The 24,577-nt window shown below is 40.7% G+C and overlaps 2 protein-coding genes across 2 annotated transcripts in view; both read left to right on the forward strand.

The window, feature by feature from the left end:
- The window catches only part of LOC311064473 (inactive dipeptidyl peptidase 10-like), a gene marked incomplete at both ends in the record, with an annotated part of 153,793 nt that overhangs the window by 22,336 nt on the left and 106,880 nt on the right, over positions 1–24,577 (forward strand). The gene's annotated exons all lie outside the window — the stretch shown is intronic.
- LOC311065168 (desmin-like) overlaps positions 22,916–24,577 on the forward strand; it is a gene marked incomplete at both ends in the record, with an annotated part of 2,373 nt that continues 711 nt past the window's right edge. Inside the window, one exon of the mRNA XM_084085385.1 lies at positions 22,916–24,577. This exon is cut by the window's right edge and continues 102 nt beyond it. Within this exon, the coding sequence (XP_083941511.1) occupies positions 22,916–24,577 (1,662 nt within the window).

The following is a 24,577-nucleotide window of genomic DNA, read 5'->3' on the forward strand; positions in this document are numbered from 1 at the left end:
ATTTATCTACTTCCCTTATCCAGGCCCATCCATCTTGTTACTGATCATGTTCATATCGCCCCGCAGAGCGGTGACTCTCTCAGCGATGATTTCCATTGTACTGCCTCGTGCTAGGATGGTGTCCAGCTTGATGTCCAGCTTCTGGAATCTATCGTTGATGTTATCCATGTCGCGCTTCAGTTCGGTGATGGTGTCCAGCTTGGTTTCCAGTTTGTGGAATCTCTCGTTGATGTTATTCATGTCGCGTTTCAGTTCAGTGGTCACACCTGTCTGAGTAGTCAGCGCTCTGCCCAGCTCTAGTCCGTCCTGGGCAGATTTCTTGCCAATTTTTCGCTACACAAGTGCAGTGCCAGCTCCAATCAGCACAAAAACCTGTTATCATAAGAACGAAATTATAAATATCTTCAATGTCCTCCACTGAGAGAACTTCCAGACACAGAACCCTCCACTTGTAATCGGAGTCCCCCATGTATCCGGCTAAATAGGTCCCGTCAGGGCAGATGGGTTCCTCCGGTCCAGATTGCCGTGTTGAGAAAATGTTGTCTATCGCGTTTAACGACCAGTTAATAATGTTATCCATGTTTTCACCCGAGGTTGTTTGTGGCTACAGTGTAGAGAGGCGAGGTGGGGAGATAGAGGTCGGGAGGAGAGGAAAGTGCGACCGCCTTCGTCAGCAACAGAGAGTGGTAGTATTATACAATGGTGCTAAAAGGATAACACGTTTACATTGTGGTCAAATGTATCTGGGTCATAATAATGACCTCTAACAGCCAGGAGGAACATACAGCACAACTAGTGGTGTAAAGTAACTAAGTACATGTACTCAAGTAGTACTGTACTTATGTAATTTTGAGGTATTTTTTTTACTTTACTGGAGTATTTCCAATTTTCAGTACTTTTACTTCTACTCCACTACATCTCACTTTTGTAGTGGAGTACTTTTACTCCACTACAATGATTAAACTTTAGTTACGTTACTTTATAGATTTTGATTATTATTACAAAACATACATTAACCACTTCAGCCCCTATATACATGTAAGCCATTTACAAGCTACAAGCTACCGATCTACAAGCTCACAATCGCGACACATTGTGAGCTTGTAGAACGGCTATTTTCAAAATATGTTTTAGTCACTGCCCATATTTCGCCGCAGGCTGAAAACCCACCTCTTCAGGCAGGGACGTGCACAGATAGACTCTAGGTGGTGCTACAGCACCTGCCTTTTGCCCTCTTGACCAGAAGTGCCCTTTTGAAAAAAAGAAAGAAAAAGGTTTTTTTTTTCAGTTTACAGCAGGGGTCTTCAACAGGGGCTCCGGGACCCCTAGGGGGTCCTCAGAGTTACTACAGGGGGTCCGCCAAATCTTTATGTAATATGATTTTTCTTTTTACCATAACCACTCGAAACCTAGCATCTCTTTTCTGAGGAGAACTTTAGCCAAAAATAGCAGATCTACAAGCTCACAACGCCTCGCGCTGCGAGGCGTTGTGAGCTTGCAGATTGGCTATTTTTGGCAAAGAGGTGTAGGTGTAGAGGGAAAAAAGAGCAGACCAAGTAAACAAAAAAAAGTATAATTTATTTGAGCACCTGCCCCTCAAAATGTCTGTGCACGCCACTGTCTTCAGGAAACACTTACTAACTAACTAGTTGTATGAACTCTTATTATTGTTATTGTTGTATTGTTTATTGGATCTTGTTTAGTCAATACAATTATTTGTTCCTGCTCAGCATTTGATTTTGCTATTTTGTCTCATCTGTTTAAGGAAATAGGTAGCTGATATATTCCACTTTTACCTTAGCGCTAGGTATACTCTTGGTTGCTTGTTTTTGCAGAAAATGCACTTAAAACCTCTGGTGATTAGTAGTTTTCGTTCCCTACCTATGTTGAATGCACTTATTGTAAGTCGCTTTGGATAAAAGCGTCTGCTAAATGACTGTAATGTAATGTAATGTAATGTATACATTTTGAACTTCTGAAAAGGGACATTCTGCAAAATGAGTACTTTTACTTTTGGCACTCTAAGTACCTTTTTTATACCAGTACATTTACTCAAGTACATTTTGAATTCCGGCCTTTTACTTGTGACAGAGTATTTCTACATTGCAGTATTGATACTTTTACTTAAGTAAAACATGTGAGTACTTTTACCGCCACTGACAGTTAGCAGAGAACTCCAGACGATGTCCCTCTCCAGATATTTTGAAAATAGAGGATATGCGCATGCTTAAAGTGAATGGCACATCGAGTGGCAAATCGAGTGGCAAAGCAACATGCAAAATGAGTTTAACATTGTTTAATGTTGTTTAATGCAATCAGATATGACTTTTCTGTTTGGATGCATGGGCTGTCGAGGCCAGAAAGTACTTTTTTGACACTCAGTATAGCATTCCTGCATAACTTCCGGGTTTGATGATGATGTCACACGCATATCCTCTATAGCAGATCTACAAGCCAACAACACGTCGCAATGTCACGTGTTGTAGATCTGCTATTTTCAAATAGCTGATGTTAAGTGGTAAATCTTAGCCTCATCTCTTTTTTTTTTGGGGGGGGGGGCCTATTAGGGAGGGAGAGGACACCTGTAGCCTATTAGGGAGGGAGAGGACACCTGTAGTCTATTAGGGAGGGAGAGGACAGATATTGAATGAAGCAGAAAAGGACAATATGGCTCCGCCCGGAGGAGGGCCAAGAATGAGGTGAATATATATGGTTAACCCATTGAGACCTGAAGCCGATTCCACAAGTCTCCTAAATCTCAACAGTTTTCTGAAAAACGTATGTTTCTATATCAGTGGTGCTCAATCTTTTTCATGTCAAGGACCCCCAAAATGATATGTATTTGGCCGCGGACCCCCATCAAAATACTTTGTTCCAGGGACCCCCCCAGAAGCAAAGATTTGAGTTAAAAATGTTCGCTTTAAAAATATATATATTCAAATATTTGCACACATTTTCACGATTTTTCAAAGCTTGTATATCTGCTATTTTTGAATAGCCCAGTGTAAAATAATGCTTTTTAGCTCAAATCTAAAAATGGGTTAATTAACTTAATGGGTTAAAGTGGTTAGACTGATTTTAATGCTATATTAACTCATTCTGCTCTGGAACCCCCTCAAGGACCCCTGACCCACCTTTCATAGACTAGTAGGCCTATAGTGATTTAGTGAGTGTTTTTGTTTGTGTGTTTATTTATTTTTTTAACTTTTACATACAGTATAGACCTTAATTCTTAATCAAAATTGTGTGATGTACAGGGGTGTAAGCTAACTAAGTACATTTACTCAAGTACTCTACTTAAGTACAATTTTGATGTATTTTCACCTTTTTTAAATTATTATTATTCCAATTATTTCCAATTTCCAATACTTTTACTTCTACTCCACTACATCTCAGAGGCAAATATTATACTTTTACTCCACTTAACTACAATTATTTGAAAACTTTAGTTACTTTGTAGATTTTGATTATTATTACAAAACATACATTAACCACTTCAGCCCTATTTAAACTTCACCTAAATGAAAATAACTGATCTACAAGCTCACAACTGAGCTTGTAGATCTGCTATTTTCAAAAGATTTGAGAAAAAAAAGAAGAAAAAAAAAGAAAGAAAAAAAAAATATATATATATATATATATATATATATATACTTGTGAAACAGGACATTCTGCATAATGAGTAGGCTACTTTCTACTTTTGGTACTGTAAGTACATTTTGATGCCAATACTGTTTTACTTTACTCAAGTAAATGTTGAATTCCGGACTTCTAAGTATTTCCACATTAAAGTATTATTGACACTTTTACTTAAGTAAAGAAAAACAAAATAGAACTTTTTCCACCACAGGTGATATATGAGCATATATTCAGGCGTTTATATCCTTAATCACATCTCATGATGGAGTTCTCAGACTCACTGAACTCACAGTTAAATATGTCTTTGTGGGAGTCGAGGTGTAATGACGCTGTGTGACCACATGGGAGCAGTGTGACACCGGAGAACAATCAGGTTGTTAGAGAAGCATGGCGGACGTCACAGTGACTTTAACCCTTTAAGATCATGAACTCTTTTTTTTTTATTTGTGCAAATCTTTTAATATGTATATAAATATTTTTTAAAGCGAGCATTTGTAATTCAAATATTTGCTTCTGGGGGATTCTACTTCTAAATCCTTTTTTGAAAAAAAGTATGTTGCTATGTATAATATATTTCTAAAGTTCTCAAACCTTTTCATGTCAAGGACCCCCAAAATTATTGTGTATTTGGCCGTGGACCCCCATCTCAGAATATGTTGTTCCAGGGACCCCCAGAATCTAAGATTTGACAAATGTTTGCTTAAAAATGATATTACTATTAATGTACACATATACATATACATCAAATAATATAATCTCTGGATATATATTCAAAGATGTGCGCACATTTTCACTCATTTTGAAAAATAGCAGATCTATGAGCTTGCAAGATCTGTTATTTTTTGAATAGCCAAAGAAATCTAAAAATGACACAGATGTGTTCCAGGGACTCCAAATGATTTACAGTGAAGTGTATCTGGGGAATGTTTCTCCTGGGTGTCATAGCAGAGCAGTAAGATAGTCATACATCCATGCGATAAGGAGCCTCGCTAAATCTTAACGTAATGCAATTCACAGAAAGCAGATTGAATCTCTATAACATGACTTATCACACTATAGAGCTTATCTCTCTAGATAGCATGACACACACGCACGCCCACACACACGTACACACACACGTACACACACACACACACACACACACACACACACACACACACACACACACACGCGCGCGCGCACCCGCACACACGCACACACACAGCCACCATGCTGTCATTGTGTCTCCTTATCGGCCTCTATCGCTGCTGATTTGACAAAGTGGAGGACAGCAGGCACTGTCGCCAGACTGTTGCGAGAGAAATGAGCAACCAGGTCCATGAAAACAAGCCCGAAAGAAGCCACTATATAGGCTACAAACTTTAAACCTGTATACATCGGCTATTTCAAAATCGGCTAATTTAAAAAAAAATGTATTTGGTCTTGTTTCTAAAGTGTAGTTGTTTATTTGGTCTTGTTTCTAAAGTGTAGTTGTTTATTTGGTCTTGTTTCTAAAGTGTAGTTGTTTATTTGGTCTTGTTTCTAAAGTGTAGTTGTTTATTTGGTCTTGTTTCTAAAGTGTAGTTGCTTATTTGGTCTTGTTTCTAAAGTGTAGTTGTTTATTTGGTCTTGTTTCTAAAGTGTAGTTGTTTATTTGGTCTTGTTTCTAAAGTGTAGTTGTTTATTTGGTCTTGTTTCTAAAGTGTAGTTGCTTATTGTCTCCGCCAGGCCGAAAGGCATGGCGAGAGAGAGTATGTTTTACCCATAGACTGTATAAATGAGATGGACAAAGCCACTCCCCTGCTTTCAACATACAAAAAATGAAGCTGATTGTTCCAAGACTGTAGGTCCGCCATCAATATCGCGTCATATCCTGCAGAATGAGACCAGACCATTATTGGTTGGGTAGCTTGTCAATCAAGAGCGGGGGCGGGTAATGAATGCTATTGGTTGTGTAGCTTGTCAATCAAATCATCCCGCCCCTCCTAGTAGAGAATAGCCTACTTTATCGTCAATTTTAAAATAAATGGGACCATAATTTAGCAAAACGCACATCATGATGATTGAAAGGAGACTTTAAACTAGCGACTGGAAGCATATAGAATTATAGAAAATCTAGTCTAAAGTTTGTCAAAAAACCCATTCACTTGCATTCAAATAAATTCTTTCTGACACCGCAGGTCGGCGCACGGTAAAACAGCGCCACTCTGGCCATTCATAAGCTTCCGTGTTGGCCTCATCGTAAATATCCAAGCCTTGGCCCTTGGTTTTACCCCATATCCGTCCGTCCGTGTGTCCTGTCCGTCCGTTAGCAGCTAATCTCCGGCACCGTTGGCCCGGCCGCTGCGAAACTGTGCACACACACTCCCTGGATGCCAATTCAGAACCTCTGGCCTTTTTTCAGATTGGCCTGTTATAGCGCCACCAGGAGGCCGATTTGTGCAAAACACATTTATTGATACTGCTCCTACAGATTTTGTCCAAACATCACACAAATCGGTACACAGTATCTCTATAGTCATGTGATCAACACAAATGTATCCAATTTTCCATATTCCATCCTGATTGCCTAAGATTGGCTTCCAAAGTTTGCAGGATTTGTCCGTTATGAACAAAATGCATAAAATCATGAACAGAAATGTGCGTCACACGCACATTTCTATTAGGCTGAGGAAGAAATGCCACCCTTTTCACATTGGCCTGTTATAGCGCCACCAGGAGGCCACAATAACTTACCTGACCTGGCGGAGCCCTGTCCTGTGAGCACTTTTTCTAGTTTGGTCTCGTTTCTAAAGTGTAGTTGTTTATTTGGTCTCTTGATTGACAAGCTACCTAACCAATAGCATTATTTCCCGGTTGCATCAGCTATGACACATAATGACGCGATATAGAAAGATGGCAGATTTTAAATTGCTGAACAATCGACGTAATTTACGGTCTGTAGAAACCGATGGCATTGCTTTGTCCATTCATTTTTACAGTCTATGATAGGAGCCCATGCAGGCAGACAAAGGCTGAATGTTGGACATAGAATCCATTCTCTGTCCGTCCACATGCTGATGGACTCATTTAGATCATACAGCCTGACACAATGGAGAATGGAGAGGAGATGAGGGTCCACTAAAGAGTAAGGGGTGTGTGTGTGTGTGTGTGTGTGTGTGTGTGTCTGTGTGTGTGTGTGTGTGTGTGTGTGTGTGTATGTGTATGTGTATGTGTGTGTGTGTGTGTGTGTGTGTGTGTGTGTGTGTGTGTGTGTGTGTGTGTGTGTGTGCGTGTGTGCGTGCGTGCGTGCGTGCGTGCGTGCGTGCGTGCGTGAAAAAAGTACTTGCACCTTTTACTTAAGTAAAAGTATCAATACTGCAGGGTAGAAATACTCACTGAATGGTAGTAATACTAATACAATCTACAAAGTAACTAGTAACTAAAGTAGTGGAGTAAAAGTACAATATTTGCCTCTGAGATGTAGTGGAGCAGAAGTAAAAGTATTTGGAAATGTGAAATACTCCAGTAGAGTTACAATTCCTCAAAAGTGTACTTAAGTACAGTACTACAGAGTAAATGCACTTACTGTAGTTACTTTACACCATTGCATAGAGACAGTGTAGTCACCTCAGTAATCTATAGGATCACAGGTAAACCAAGAACCTAGCATCAGTCTAAACAATATTATCACTTGTGATTATCATTCATTCCATCCGTCCTCCTCTAATCCTCTGGGAGGTCACATTAAACATCTTCTCGTTCATATTTCTTTTAAATTTCTCCTTTTATTTCACCAGGAACATTCATTCAGTGGTGGAAAGTAACTAAGTACATTTACTTAAGTACTGTACTTAGGTACAATTTTGAGGTATTTGTACTTTACTTGAGTATTTCCAATTTCCAATACTTTTACTTCTACTCCACTACATCTCAGAGGCAAATATTGTACTTTTACTCCACTACAATTATTTGAAAACTTTAGTTACTTTTCAGATGTAAATTATGATATAATGAAACATAAATTAACCACTTTAAACCTAGGCTATTTGAAAATAGCCGATCTACAAGCTCACAACGCGTCGCATCGCGACGCGTTGTGAGCTTGTAGATCGGCTATTTTCAAATATTTAGTACTTTTACTTTTGGTACTTTAAGTACATTTTGATGCCAATACTTTTGTACTTTTACTCAAGTATTTTTTTAATTCTGGACTTTTACTTGTAACAGAGTATTTTTATATTGCAGTATTGGTACTTTTACTTAAGTAAAGAATTTGAGTACTTTTTCCACCACTGCTCTTTTACAAGCCGCTCCTGACTAAGACAGCAGCATAAACAGTTTCACATAAAATAAATACCACGAAACAGCAATATAAGATGTTTCTTAATAAAAAATATATACTTAAAATTACGGTGCATAAAAGAAAGGTTTAGCAGCGTTCAGCCACATGAACATTCAGTGGTCAAGTTCAGTGTAGTCCTTAATCATGTTTTTTTTAGCATCTTCTTTTTTTTTTTTTTTTAATATCTTTTATTGGTGAAACAGGTGGTACAGGGAGAGAAGAAAGAGGTAACGGTATCAACATATCACCGTGTTTCTTTTTAACTTTTATGGGACATGACAGGACATTGACAAGACAGGGAAATGACAAGGGGCAACGAGGAACTAAACAAAACAAAAACAAAAAACGAAAGTAAACAAAACAAAACAGGACAGAGTTTTATACAAACCAAACATGAGTAAGTATGCGTGTGCGCACGCATAAGCACGTACGCCCACACATACCCACACACTCACATGGTTATAACCAGGATACTTTAAGGCGGGGTTGCTGAAGTGTCAGAGGTGCTCACCTCAGTGAGGAGTATTTATTTTCTATGGAATCAGTCTGGGTCAAGGGACCAGAGGGTATTAAAGAATGTAATCAGTGGTTGCCATCTATCATAAAAAGTGGAAGATGAGCCACGTAGGGAGTATTTAACCTTTTCTGATGCTAGAAATGACATTAGGTCCTTGAGCCAGGAAGTGGTGGATGGTGGATTTGGGCCTTTCCAATGCAGGAGGATACGCCTACGGGCGATGAGAGAGGCAAAGGCTAGAACATCAAGTTCCTTCCTGGAGATACCAGCGAGTGAGTGGGGCACCCCAAAGATGGCTATCAGGGGGCATGGATCGAGGTTGATATTTAACACGTTGCCTAGCGTGACGAAGAAGTTGGACCAGAAATCGGCCAGCCTGGGACAGGAGAAGAACATGTGGGTATGATTGGCAGGTGACAGGCCGCACCTGTCGCAGGCGTCGCTCATTCCTGGGAAAAGGTTACTGAGTTTGGCTTTTGTGAAATGGACCCTATGCAAAGTTTTGAACTGGATTAGGCTTAAGCGAGCACATGATGAAGTGTTATTGACCCTGAAGACTGCCTCTTCCCACTGTGCATCTGTCAGATCAGACTCAAGCTCCGTTTCCCATTTACCTCTGACCCCCGCGAGCGATAGCACTTTCAGAGAAGATATAATATCGTATAGTGACGAAATCCCGCCTTGTACTTTTGTGAGAGAAAGTATTTTACTAATCACGGAGTTTGTAGGAGACTGGGGAAAGGGTGTAAAATGGGTACGGGCGTAGTCGCGAACCTGGAGGTAGCGGAACAGGTGGGAGTGAGGTAAATTGAACTTGGTGCGGAGAGCTTCAAATGAGGCAAATGAGCCCTCTGAGTAGAGGTCTAGGAAATGGGTCAGACCTCTCTCTCTCCAAAGGTTGAAGGCTGAGTCTGAGCTGGAGGGTTTGAACAAATGGTTGTTGGAAATCGGGCTGTACGGCGAGGCGGTCTGGAGCCCGAAGTGTTTTCTGAACTGGTTCCAGATTTTGAGAGTAGCGAGTACGACTGGGTTTTTTATGTAGTCAGGGCAACGAGAGGTAAGGGGGGCACAGACGAGCGCCATCAACGAAGATGGGCATGCGGAATGGCTCTCCATTATGCACCAGTTGAGGTTGGGGGAATTGTGCCAGTTCTGGATTCTCTGGAGGTTAGCTGCCCAATAATAATGTTGGAAATTTGGCAACGCTAGACCACCCTCGCTTTTGCTCTTTTGGAGAAGGGCTCTACGTGCTCTTGGGCTCTTGCCCGCCCAGATAAATGTTGAGATTGTTTTATCTAGTGAATGGAAAAATGATTTGGGTAAGAAAACCGGGAGGGATTGAAAAAGAAACAAAAGCCTTGGTAAGATGTTCATTTTGACAGAGTTGATTCTGCCTGCTAGGGAAATGGGGAGAGAGGCCCACCGAATCAGATCGGACTTTATTTCCGTGACTAATTTTGTGATGCTGTACTCGATTAGTAGGGAGGGGGAGTGAGCTACATTGATACCCAAGTAGCGGAAGCCGTTCGGTGACAGGCGGAATGGTATGGCGCTTTGGGTAATGAGCTTGGCTGCCTCATTTATGGGGGAACACTCACTTTTGCTAATATTTAGTTTATAACCTGAGAAGGAGCCAAAGGAAGTTAAAATTTGTAAAATATTTTCTGCAGAGTTGCATGGGTCCGAAACAAAGAGCAAGAGATCGTCGGCATAGAGAGATACTCGATGTTCTCGTCCAGCTCTATAGATGCCGTTAAAGAGCGGCGAGGACTTGAGGGCGATTGATAACGGTTCGATTGCTAACGCAAAGAGCAGGGGAGAGAGAGGGCAACCTTGGCGTGTTCCTCTCGTTAAGGGGAAAAAATCAGACTTCTGAGAGTTAGTGATTACGCAGGCCGTGGGGGCAGAGTATAAGAGTTGTATCCAGGAGACAAATTTAGGCCCGAAACCAAATTTCCCTAAAACCGAGAACAGGTAATCCCACTCGACGCGATCGAAGGCTTTTTCCACGTCGAGCGCGATAACTAATTCAGCAGGTTGCGTGTTGTCAGGCGAGAGCATGATGTTTAAAAGCCTACTGATGTTCGATGATAGCTGCCTTCCCCTGACGAAGCCCGTTTGGTCTTCGGATATAATATCTGGGAGGCAGGGGTCCAGGCGGAGTGCTAGAACTTTTGCGAGCAGCTTAACGTCTGAATTTATCAAGCTTATTGGTCTCCAACTGCCGCACTCTTCTGGTTTCTTGTCTTTCTTAAGTATGAGTGAGATAGTGGCCTGGTTCAGTAGTGGGGGGAGGGAACCTTGCTCCAGTGAGTGATTAAACATGTCTAGTAATAGGGGGGCGAAAAGATGGGGGAACTTCTTGTAGAAGTCTATCGGGAAACCATCTGGTCCTGGTGCTTTGTTATTTTGCATTGATGTGAGGCAAGAGATGATCTCTTCTAATCGTATGGGACTCTCCAGGCTGGTCTTACAAATCGGATCTATAATGGGGAAGACTAGACTATTTAGAAAGGCGTCCATTCTGGTGTTATCAACAGGTGGTTCGGATTTATAGATGTTAGAGTAGAAGGACGCAAATACTGAATTGATCTTAGAGGGGTCGGAGGTGAGAGAGTGGTCGGAGTCATATACTTGAGAGATAACATTTGAGGCTGACTGGCGCTTAAGTTGGAGAGCCAATAGACGGTTTGCTTTGTCACCATATTCGTAATGAGTACCTCTAGACTGTTTGAGAAGATATTCTGCTTTGCTCGTGGAGAGTAGGTCAAATTCTGTTTGCGCTTTCGCTCTGCTGGCGTATAGCTCTGGGCTGGGGGATCTGGCATATTCTCTGTCTATGCTGAGGATCGTGTCGATTAGCTCTTGCTGTCTCTGCTTAGTCTTCCTGGACATTTATAAGCATCTTCAATGCTTATAAAATAATCTAATTCAATTGAAACGTTAACCAATGAATCCATGCAGACCGTGTTTCCGCATCTGTGGCATTTTAAGATTTGTTTGGCTATTCGACGCTTTGGGCGCTGGGGGGTGTGTCCTCTCCTCCGTGTCATCAGTGCCCATACCCTAGGTGGGGTTGGCGAAAGGGCCTTTCTGTGTGGAGTTTGCATGTTCTCCCCGTGTCTCCTAGGCTAGGTACCGATTTTTAAAGCTGTCTTAACTTACATCATCTTCTAGTGATGCATGTGATCTTTTCATAGCCTACGTGTTGTTTAGTGTGTCTTCTTACACCTTAGATTACATCAGCTTATTTGATTTTATCTCAGCTTTCACTTTAATCTTTTAATTATTTGACTTGATTGTCATCTCCTCCGTCTTTGTGACGTCAGCATCCTCCTCACGGAGCTTATTACTCGACTTCAGAGCATTCAGCTAAATTAATCCTTTTAAGACCGGGAACGTATCTGTGTCATTTTTTTGGGCTATTCAAAAATAGCAGATATACAAGCTTGTAGTGCGGCACCAAGTGCCGTGCTATGAGCTTGTAGATCTGCTATTTTTTTTTAAAAACATTGTGAGTATTGTATTTTTTAAAGCAAGCATGTTTAACTCAAATCTTTGCTTCTGGCGGTCCCTTGAACAACATATTTTGAGATGATGATGATAATTATGTGTGGTCCTTGATATGAAAACAGTTTGAGAACCACTGATATTATGGCCACATAAGTTAAAAACAAACAAAAAAACTGTTAGGATTTAGAAGACATTTGTAGAATCCCCCATAAACAAAGATTTGAGTTAAAAATGTTCGCTTAAAAAAATAAAAAATAAAGTAAAGATTCGCACACATTTTTAAAACAATTGCAGATCTACATTTTACTCGATTTTACTCATATGGATATGAAGCATCGACTGAAGGTGTAAATGTACACATTTACCCAAAGAGTAACACAATATAAACACTAGAAACGAGTAAACAACCCAAAGACTACATTTCCCATGAACGCGGCTGCTGTAGGGACAGTGATATCAGACCCGGAAGTAGTCGTTCTTAAGACTTTTAAGGCAGAATTCATTCCATTTTTGCCAGAAACAGGCTGTATCAAATATGAATGAATATCATAAACGATGCAGAGCCACGCCCCCTGACAAAAACACCAGGGTGGTGTGTTTATGTTTGGAACACAGTTCTTATATGACGTGATCTAACATTCCCCAATGGGGATTTCAACACAAAAAATAAAGCCACGAACCCGTCAAACAGCGCCCTCTAGTGACAGTGACGTCAGACTTCGGCGCTCTATTAAATGAGAATTCCGGACTAGGTTTTTCTTGCCTTAATATGACGTTATTATATCCTAGGATGAGTGGTACTGTAGAAACATTTCATAAATCCATCCCGAAGTCCACCGCTGCTAAAAACCAGAGCGGACGGTCCATGCGCTAGACCACGTATTTTTATAGTGATTTTCGATGTACTTTTTTTGTTCGTATCTGACTTTCACTTTCACTTATGTCCGTTAAATGTTCTTCAAAAGATGTTCAGAATCTAGAAATAAATGAGTAAAGAATTAGGGCTTGCATGCTTAAAGGTAGGGTAAGTGATATTTTGTATTGAAATGAGTGTTAAATATTATTATATTATGATAGTAATCATTGCTGTAGACCAATTATTATTAATTATTACAAACATTGAGACGGGACAACTGCTATTATTGTTTACACACAACAGAAATAGGATTATATATTACAAGAGCGAGAGATCACAGTAAAAGTCCTAAGCATTCTTCCTCCACACTGGGAGAAAAGCAGCATCTGAAAGTTTGATGGGATGCATATTTACACGTGAGGCTGTGACCACTTTAACATTGCATCTAATGGGCGGTGGGGTTCATTTGGTGCCGGCCTGCGCCCGCATACTGGTTCTTATCGGTGTGACGTTGTCTGATAATAAAGTGTGTGTTTAGTAAAACAGGCAGTGGTGTAAAGTAACTAAGTACATGTACTCAAGTACTGTACTTAAGTACGATTTTGAGGTATTTTTTTTACTTTACTGGAGTATTTCCAATTTTCAGTACTTTTACTTCTACTCCACTACATCTTAGAGGCAAATATTGTACTTTTACACCACTACAATTATTTGAAAACTTCATTTGAAAACTGGTTACTTTGCAATTATCAATTATTATAAAACATACATTAACCACTTTAGCCCTATTTTATACATAGGCTATTTGAAAATAGCCGATCTACAAGCTCACAACGCGTCGCGATGCGTTGTGAGCTTGTAGATCTGCTATTTTCAAACATTTTTGTACTTTTACTTTTGGTACTGTAAGTACATTTTGATACAATTTTTTGTACTTTTTGTACTTTTATATAAGTAATTTCTATATTGCAGTCTAAATATCTGAGTACTTTTCCCACCACTGGTAACAGGATTCTCCATGTCTCTCCATCTCTGTATTAAACAGAAAACACATTTTCAGGTTGGGAAACAAATTTTATCCAATCAGGATCAACATACAGGATAAACACGTTACATTGTAAGTGACGACACAAAGCTGATAAATGGCCACTGATACATATTATAGAGCTTTTACTTTTTCATAAAACCTTTACCTACCTGATGGAGGGGAAGGGAACTGGTTGGAATAACGTGTTTGTAGTGAAACTAACCACAAATAATTGCCACTGAGGGATGGTGTGAAGCTTTTCCAGACGCGTGGTGTTTAAAGTAAATCAGGTCTTCTCTTGAGTGCATTTAAGGATGTTTATTTAGATTGCAGGATGATATTTAGCAAAACAAAAGCCGGGTGTTTAACTGTAACAAAACAACTAACTGTGATAAGGAAATAAACAGAAAATAACTCAAAACAAACAGAAAACAAACAAAAACACGCACGGTTGAAAAACTGTGTGGCTTCCCTCTGGTCTGATTCCCAATCCCTAATGCTGTGCACCTGTGACATCCTCAAATAATAGGCTGTACCCTGAAATTGGCTGAGTCCCCGCCTATGCCCAGGTCAATCAGTATAGAATCACAGCACCATCACAATATCAAAATACCTTCATATTCAAATATTAAAATCATCAAATTGGCTGCAACAGTGTTCCTTCCACCCGCTACGTCCAACCAGGGAAACTCCCCCCTGTCAGGTGACAAGAAGGTCAGTTGGCTCTCATGCATTGAAGGAGGCATGAGCTCGGCCCTGGCCTCCCTAGGTTGGCAGAGGGAAGGTAGTGCCCAGGATTACACGCTTAGGCATTGGCACTGGGTGAAAAAATAGGGGTTACAAAAATCGTGGGATAAAAATATAGAAGAAAAAAAAAAAACTTTACCTACAAATATCACGTACCCTACCTTTAAGGCAAAATGTATATTTTGTATGTTTGAGAGGAAATAAGTGCCAATTCTCACGGACCATTGATCAGAGGCTATGATTTGAGACGAACACAGACCACACATAAAACAAACATGGGCAAATTCTCCTTCTATAGCACTGCCACCAAGGAATGGAATAGTCTAACCCCATCCCTCAAAAAATGCAGTTCGCTGGGCTCATTCAAAACAGCCCTAAAAACTCATCTTTCTGGAGGCCTAAAGAGGAGCTAGTACCAGTTTCCCTGTAGACAGACGACCCCCCCTCCCTCCCCCTTTTTTGTACACACTTTTTATTTTTATTTTGATCATGTTTTGTTTTGTATATATTTCATTATTTTCCCATGACCTTTTTTGTACATAATGGTATATATTTTTTTTTCCCCCTCTGTATTCTTATGTTGATTTTTGAACTGTTTGGTTGCTACTATATATGTCTATGAAATTAATTCAAGGACCCCAATGGAAACAAGCCCGCAAGGACTTTTTTGGCCGGACCTTTTAGACAAAAGCATTATAAATGTAACTGTGTTGTTTTACATTCTTTTGCCTAATAAAAAATTCAATCAATCAAAAACTGCAAACCATACATGGACAACTGGCGGCCCGGGGTCCACATGCGGGCCCCCACCTTCACTTAATGCGGCCCGCATGGTTAATATCAGAATAGTGATATATTATTGATTTCAGCTGTTATGATTCCAAACATACAAACATGACCCGCTTTAATGACTTCAGTCTATATTAGTAGCTTTATGACTAGTATTACAGTTCTATTGTCTTTTTTATGTCCAAAGTATTTGTATTTAATTTCATAAAGTTAACATAACTAAATGCATTTGAAATTAAATACACATTTTACTTTTCAGGATTCCAATTAAAACATTGCAAAAAAACAAATCAGGATTCCAATTCAAAAATAGCAAACATAGCAGATCTACAAGCTCAAAACGCGTCGCAGCTATTTTTGCTACTTTTGTGTGACATAGAATGGCCCTACAGTATATGCAATGTGTCCCTCTGGAGCAAGGGTGCAATGCTCATAGGACGGCCTTGCACGGCGTGCAGGAACCTAATTTGACCAGGAGCACGCGCAGGCACACGCATAGATTTAAAACGAGTTTAAATTCGCACCTCAACGAAGTTTACAAAGGCTCCCGACTCACACCAGGTACATTAACATAGGAATTAGCCTAGATGCATATCAATTGTCCATTGTTTGACCGAAGTGTAGGTGTTAAGCGACGTGCGCGCCACGTCATGAAAATACAGTGCAAGCACATCCCAAATGAGCATAGCAACACTGCTCTAGTAAGTAAGTAAGTCCATTTTATTTATATAGCACTTCTCACAGAGATGGCTCACAAAGTGCTTCACATACATAGAGAATAAAAACAGAACAAGGTATTAAAAATAAGTAGAACAGTAAAAAGCCTGTACAATAATCTCAAGTATACAACAAATAGTGATGCAACGTGGACATAAAATCATCTCTGGAGTGAGTCTGGAAATATAGTGGCCGTCTACATCATCAAAGTTGCTTCACCCCTGCTGTAAACCTTCTTTAGGTAATGATCTGATGCAATGTGGACGTTATGAGTTCATTTCATGCTTCTGCAGTCTCTGACATTTGAGGCAAAGCACATATGTTTTTATCCTCTGTTCTGTTGCAGGGCGTCAGTGACACCATGATAAACCATAAAGCCAGTGATCTGTGTGTACAACAGCTTTACTCACTCCAATGACATTATGATTTTGTGTACGAAACATTGTTGTTTTTAGTGGTGTAAAGTAACTACGTGCATTTACTCAAGTACGATTTTCAGAGATTTTTACTTTACTGGAGTATTTCCAATTTCCAATACTTTTACTTCGACTCCACTACATCTCAGAGGCAAATATAGTTATTTTTACTCCACTACAATTATTTGAACTTATTTGAACTTTAGTGGCTAGTTACTTTGTAGATTTTGATTATTATTACAAAACATATATTAACCACTTCAGCCCTTTACATTTTGGCCATTTGAAAATAGCAGATCTACAAGCTCACAATGCGTCGTGAAGCGAAGCATTTTGAGCTTGTAGATCTGCCTTTTTTTTTTTTTTTCAATGATTGTTATCCCACGATTTTGTAACCCATATTTTTGCACCCAGTGCCAATTGTCTCTGTAATCCTGGGCGCTACTCTCCCTCTGCCAGCCTAGGGAGAGCCCAAGCTGAAGCTCATGGAGCAAGCAGGCCGCTTCTTATCACCCGACAGGGGGGAGGTTCCCTGGAGATCTGCCATTTTCAAAATAAATGTATACAGTTTGAAACCTTGACATGGGACATTCTGCATACTGAGTACTTTTCTACTTTTGGTACTTTAAGTCTTTTACTTGTAACGGAGTATTTCTATGTTGCAGTATTCATACTTTAACTTAAGTAATAAATGTGAGTACTTTTTTCCACCACTGTGCCAGTGTCAACGCAACGGTCTGATCCTCATCTAGAGTCACAGTATGCTTAGCCTCCATCTCCAGGCTTTTATTTTTGCTGAAAAATAAAGCCTGGACCAATACTGTTGACGTTTCTGGCATAGGAAGTGGGAGTCAACCTTTCATTTCCCCAACCAACCAGAGTGCAGTGGGCGTCGCTCCAAATGTTGTGACGTCAGGGCTCTAAATCATAGATATAGAAGCCGATATACCTCATTTTGGCCAGTAGTCAAAGTGACTACTGGGCAATCACAGCACGTTGACCACTGGCCAATCACAGCGAGTCTAGCTGACTAGTTGCTGCGCGGCTGCCTCTGATTGGCCTATACCGAACGCCCCCCCTTCTGTGACACACGCGGAAGCTTGCCTCCTCTAAAATGGTGCCCGAGATACAGATGCCTCAGAGCCGGAGGCCAGAGGAGGAGGCGTCTATACCTTTATATATCTAATGCCCTCAAGGCTGCACATTGGGGAGGAGGAGGGGTGGGGGCGGGCGCACAGATCGGTGAACCAATGGGAGCCCGCGGTTGTTTTCGCCGGAGGTTTTGAATCCGCCCCTCTAGACCAGATATGTGCGGCGCTGGGGCCAGGCTACAGGATGCTGGACCAGGCTCTGTGCCTCCAGACTCCCATCACGTTGTCACGGAAACGCTGCTCATGCATATTCATGAGCGGAGCCTAATCTACAAATGGATGATGCCGCAGCAGACGCCCCTGTGGATTGTGGGTATTAACGAGGTGGCGGCGCCCATCTGTTCAGGCGGTTCTGTGATGGACCGGGACGAGAGGCTACAGGTGTCTCTGTGACGGCAGCGGAAACGTGCTCTGATGGCTCATGAACAGTGGTGGGAAGTAATTAAGTACATGTACTCGAGTACTTTATTTATAGCAGTTTTGAGGTATTTTTTACTTTACTGGAGTATTTCCAATTTTCAGTACTTTTACTTCTACTCCACTACATCTCAGAGGCAAATATTGTACTTTTACTCCACTACAATTATGTGAAAGCTTTAGTTACTAGTTACTAGTTACTTTGTAGATTTTGTTTATTATTACAAAACATACATTAACCACTTCAGTCCTATATACATTTCGACCATTTGAAAATAGCCGATCTACAAGCTCACAATGCTTGTTCACAGAGCTTGTAGATATGCTATTTTCAAATGATTGTTATACAGTACATTTGAAAACTTGTGAAAAGGGACATTCTGCATAATGAGTATAGGCTACTTTCTACTTTTGGTACTTTAAAGGTAGGGTAAGTGATATTTCTTGGTTAAAACAAAAAGTATTTTGTTAAAAGGTTAAAGCACTATATTCTGATAGTAATCATTGCTATAGAGTGTTTGTTCAGTAACAGGAGTCTCCCCGTCTCTCCAGTTCTTATAATAAATAGTTAATAAACAGAAAATACATTTTTCGGTAGGTGTCAAAATCTCAGCCAATCAGGAAAAAGTACCCATTTTTAAACTTCCTTTTTATGGTGTTCCAGTTCCATTTTTTAACGCTCATTTCTTAGTGTCATCGCTTCCAATTTCACTTGTTTAATCTATATCCTGATTGAGTTCTCTATCCTGATTGGATAAAATTGGAAATGAAACTGAAACTGAAACGAAAATGCATTTTCTGTTTTATAAAGAGCTGGAGAGACAAGGAGACTCCTTTTACTGAACATACACTCTATAGCAATGAGTACTATCAGAATATAGAGCTATTTAACACTTATTTTAACCAAAGAAAATCACTTACCCTACCTTTAAGTACATTTTGATACCCATACCTTTATGCTTTTATCCAAGTAGATTTTGAATTCCGTACTTTTACTTGTAGCAGAGTATTTCTACATTGCAGTATTGATACTTTTACTCAAGTAAGACATGTGAGTGAGTACTGAGAATGAGTACTTTTTCCACCACTGGTCATGAACAAAACTAGGGTTGAATTGATGTGAAATTCACAACATAATGCTTAATTGATATCTTTGCGAAGCGACTCGTTTTGAGCTTGTAGATCTGCTGCTTTTGCTATACTTTTGAAGCCTGAAAAGTAACACTGTTGGACATATTATGTCCACCCGACACGACAAAGAAGATGTGTAAATGTATTCCATGCATGTGAAAGTACAAGATTAGTCAAAATCACTTCCGTTCCTTTCTGGCCAACAAAACGCTTAATTGATATTCAATCGATGTACACATCAGGCTTCATCCAACCAGCATATATTATTCACTAGACCAATATTTGAAAACATCTGCAAATCATGAAGTAGAAATAATTGTGTCTGACAAGGTTCATGTAAATTATATATTCTCAAATCTTGTGACAGCCTTGAGGTTTATTAGAAAAAAGACTGCATGATATTAAAATGCATATTAGGCCTTATATTATTTTGCATAAAGCTGTTTGTATCTGTCTTCATAAACCTACTGTGGGTAAAGTCAGTTTGTTCAATACAGCCTGATGAAGAAAAATACACCAATGTTCCATTCTACCAACGTTGACGCTTCTAAATATTGGTCTTGCGGGTTGCTTTTTTTTTTGGGGCTTGTTTCTAAAGTGTAGTTGTTTATTTGGGCTTGATTCCACATTTTTGATTATTGTTTAAACCAGTGATTCTCAAACATTTTCATGTCAAGGACCCTCAAATTATTGTGTGTTTGTCCACGGACCCCCATCTGAAATTATAATTTGTGCCAGATTTTTGTCGTTCAAAAATATTCCATATTTTGCATTTTTCCCCCCCAATATGTATTTTTTTAAATAGCAGATCTATAAGCTCATAATGCGTTGCATCACCACACTTGTGTTGACGTATATATAGGTTTGAAGTGCTCATGTGGCCTAAATAATAGTCGCTTCTTTTGGGCTTGTCTTCATAGACCTGGTTGCTTATTCCTATCCTAACACTGCTACAACGATGTATGTGGAAACATGAATTAGAGCAGGGGTCTTCAACGTTTTCAGGCCAAGAACCCCCTAGCTGAGAGAGAGATGAAGCAGGGACCCCCTACTCTATATTGGATAAAATTGTGTTTCAGATGAAAGTTTTTTTTTTAACTTAGTTATTCAGCGCTCCGTGGATTTGTGTATAGGCTAGCACCAGGGTTTTAAACTGGATGCGAGCCGCTACGGGGAGCCAGCGTAGAGAGCGGAGAAGGATAGTTGTGTGGGAGAACTTAACATAATCAATTACTCATGAAAGTGTGTCTCGTATTGAAATGTCCCCTGCACCAAAAGAACATTAGTTTCTATAATAGAAACACAACCTCACCCTGAGGTTTCTCATATCATAATCAATGTGATGTTTAAGTCTTCTTAGACAATAACCCCAGGTATACTGTAATAGTGATGATCTTAATATTTAAAGTAGTAACTATATCTGATTTACACAGCGTAATCTCACTGCTAACTTCATCCATCTTGTATTTTTTTTACTTTGCTGGGGTATTTCAAATTTTCAGTACTTTCACTTCTACTCCACTACATCTCAGAGGCAGATATATTACTTTAGTTACTAGTTACTTTTTAGATGTTAAATATTATTACAAAACATACATTAACCACTTCAGCCCTACAGACTTTGGCTCTTTGAAAATAGCCGATCTGGGAGACTCCTTTTACTGAACAAACACTCTATAGCAATGATTACTATCAGAATATAGAGCTATTTAACACTGTTACTGAACAAACACTCTATAGCAATGATTACTATCAGAATATAGAGCTATTTAACACTGTTACTGAACAAACACTCTATAGCAATGATTACTATCAGAATATAGAGCTATTTAACACTGTTACTGAACAAACACTCTATAGCAATGATTACTATCAGAATATAGAGCTATTTAACACTGTTACTGAACAAACACTCTATAGTAAGGATTACTATCAGAATATAGAGCTATTTAACACTTATTTTAACCAAAGTAAATCACTTATCCTATACCTTTAATTAAAAAAAAAATGTGAGTACTTTTTCCACCACTGTTTCATGTATCTAACCACGTCCAATACTCCAACTGGTGGGCTGGGAGTGGATGATCCTCACAGTTAGCAGGTCTCCTACAGTATATTACTGAGTGGTGTAAAGTAACTAAGTACATTTACTCAAGTACTGTACTTAAGTACAATTGTGAGGTACTTTTACTTTACTGGAGTATTTCCAATTGTCTATACTTTAACTTCTAATCCACTACATCTCAGAGGCAAATATTGTACTTTTACTCCACTACAATTATTTGAAAACTTTAGTTACCAGTTACTTTTCAGATATTAATTAATATATTATGAAATCTACATTTAGCCCTATTTTATACCTAGGCTATTAGAAAATAGGAGATCTACAAGCTCACAACGCGTTGCGAGCTTTATTTTCTGATATTTTAGTACTTTTACTTTTGGTACTTTAAGTACATTTTGATGCCAATACTTTTGTACTTTAACTCAAGTAAATTTAGAATTCTGGACTTGTACTTGTAACAGAGTACTTCTATATTGCAGTATTGGTACTTTTACTTCATTTTAGTAAAATTAATTTGAGTAATTTTTCCACCACTGCTGTACAGTACATGTACTGTATGTCATCCGATGACAAAACGCTGGCGCTTTATTGCAGCGGTCGTGCCAATAGGCTGTGAACACATTAGAGCGAGGCTGTTGAACGCGGTCACATGATTTATCACGTTATTCGCACCGCGGTGGCACCTAGCATGTTAAACTCACTGCTCCTCTTACTGACACTGAAAGGTGAAAACATTTACTCAAGTACCGTACAGTTTTCAGGTACTTTTACTCTACAAAGTACTTTTATATATTTGTTCTTTTCGGGCAAGAACCACCATTATATGTATTTGTTTTTAATGAATGCCCTAAAGTTCATTATACAAGAGTGTCACAAAAGAACGACTTGTAGAACGACTATTTTCACTAAAAAATAGTTTTTTTTAAATTATTATTGTGATTATTATTGTTATTATTATTATTATTATTATTATTATTATTATTATTATTATTATTATTATTATTATTATTATTATTATTATTATTATTATTATTACATAAAAAGGAACAGAAGTTATTTGAGAATTGTTTTTATTTAGTTAGAGTACCAGTGGGTGTAAAGTAACTAAGTACATTTATTCAAGTACTGTACTTAATTAAACTTTTGAGGATTTTCTTACTTTACTGGAGTATTTCCCATTTTCAATACTTTTACTTCTACAATTATTTGAAAACTTTAGTTTCTAGTTACATAAATGATCATATTATAAAACATACATTAACCACTTTTGCCCTATTTTATACCTAGACTATTTGAAAATAGCAGATATACAAGCTCACAGCGAGTCGCGATGCGACGCGTTGTGAGCTTGTACATCGTCTATGTTCAATCATTTTAGTACTTTAGTACTTCAACCCCCCCATGATGTCATCAAGGTAACTACTGGTGGCTCATAAATAACTGCTGTTTCTCACATGCTCTCGTCAGATATCTGTCTGACGGCTCAGAGCCTCCATGATGCATGGCTTTCACATTCCTCCAGGGTCTGCATGGCGCTATATAAAGGACACATGTGCTGGAAGGGAGATACAGGCAGTGTCACACAGCCAGCCGTCTGAACGCACCGTACGTCTCATCACATTTCATCATGAGCTGCAGCCCGGAGAGAATCTCCTCCTACCGCCGCCACTTCCACGGCAGCACCTCGTCCTTGGTCAAAGTCCGGGTGTCCAGTCCGTCTCCCGTTCGCACGAGCGCCCGCTCCGCCAGCTACGGCACCGCGGCGGCAAAGGCCATGCCGGCGGCGGGAAGAATGAGTCGCACCGCCTCGTCCTCCAGCAACCGCAGACTCCCCATCGTCGCCGTGAGCTCGGGGGCGTTCGGCGGGTTCGGGAACGGCGCCTGCCCCCCGACGGCCGACTTGGACGCTGCCGCCGCCGAGAACCGCGAGTTCCTCAGCACGCGCAGCGGCGAGCGGCAGGAGATGATCGTCCTCAACGACCGGCTGGCCGCCTACATCGAGAAGGTCCGCTCGCTGGAGACGCGTAACACGCTGCTGGAGTCGGAGATCGAGGCCCTGCAGAACCGCTTTGTGAAGCCGACAGGCATGCGCCGGCTGTACGAGGACCAGCTGAAGGAGCTCCTGAGGATCGCCAACCAGGCGAGGGTCCAGCGAGACTTGGCCGTGGCGGCCAAGGAAGCCATGGCGGGTCAGCTGGAGGAGATCAGACGCAGGTACGAGGAGGCGTTGGAGCAGAGGAAGCAGGCCGAGATGGACCTGGTGGCGCTGCGTCCGGACGTGGATCGGGCCACCTCCACTCGCATCGCCATGGAGAAACAGCTGGAGCAGCTGGAAGCGGAGATAGAATTCCTCAAGAGGATCCAGAAGGAGGAAATCGAGGAGCTGATGCAGCAGATCTACGCCACCGTAGCCACGGCCCAGAGCTCGTTCGCGCTTCCCGACCTCTCCGCCGCTCTCAAGCAGATCCAGACTCAATACGAGGACATCGCAGCCAAGAACCTGCAGGAAATGGACTCCTGGTACGGCAGTAAGTTTGAAGATATGGGCAACAAGTCGTCGAAAAACATCGACAAGCTGAGGAGTGCGAGGGAGGAGATGAACAACATGAAGAAGGAAATCCAAAACAAGGCACAAGACCTAGAAGATCTACAGGCCAAGAACGATGGTTCGGAAGCTCAACTCCGCGAGACGCAGGAGAGGCACAAGGCGGAATTGGAGAATCTAAAGGCAAGGATCGAGGCACTTCAGACGGAGCTGAAGACCACCAAGCAGAAGACCGCCAAGCTTCTTCATGAATACCAGGAACTTCTGAACGTCAAGATGGCTTTGGAGGTCGAGATCATAACTTACAGGAAACTGATTGAAGGCGAGGACTCGCGGCTCACGGTCATGCAGCTGTCTCTGGGGAGCAGCGGCTCCATGGGAGCCTCCAGTGTCGGTAAAAGCACGGTTACTTTAGGCGGAGGTGGAAGTGTCGTAGCGAAGAACGGAGATGGAATTAACGGAGGTGGAAGTGTCGCAGCAATGAACGGAGATGGAATTAACGGAGGTGGAAGTGTCGCAGCGAAGAACGGAGATGGAAGTGTCAAAGCGAAGATTGGAGGCCCGGGTACTGGATCGGCCGAGAGCGGCAGCAACGCAAATAACGGCGACGGCCAAGAAGGGAAAGGTGTCGGTGCGAACGGGTCCGGACAGAACGGAGAGAACGGACAGAACGGACAGAGCGGCCCGAACGACGCGGACGCTGTGACCGAGGCCTCGGCCTCCGCCGCAGGCAAAGGCATCGGC

The sequence above is a fragment of the Gymnoscopelus microlampas genome, assembly GCF_963454915.1.
Source record: "Gymnoscopelus microlampas genome assembly, chromosome: 17".
In the NCBI taxonomy this organism is placed as follows: domain Eukaryota; kingdom Metazoa; phylum Chordata; class Actinopteri; order Myctophiformes; family Myctophidae; genus Gymnoscopelus; species Gymnoscopelus microlampas.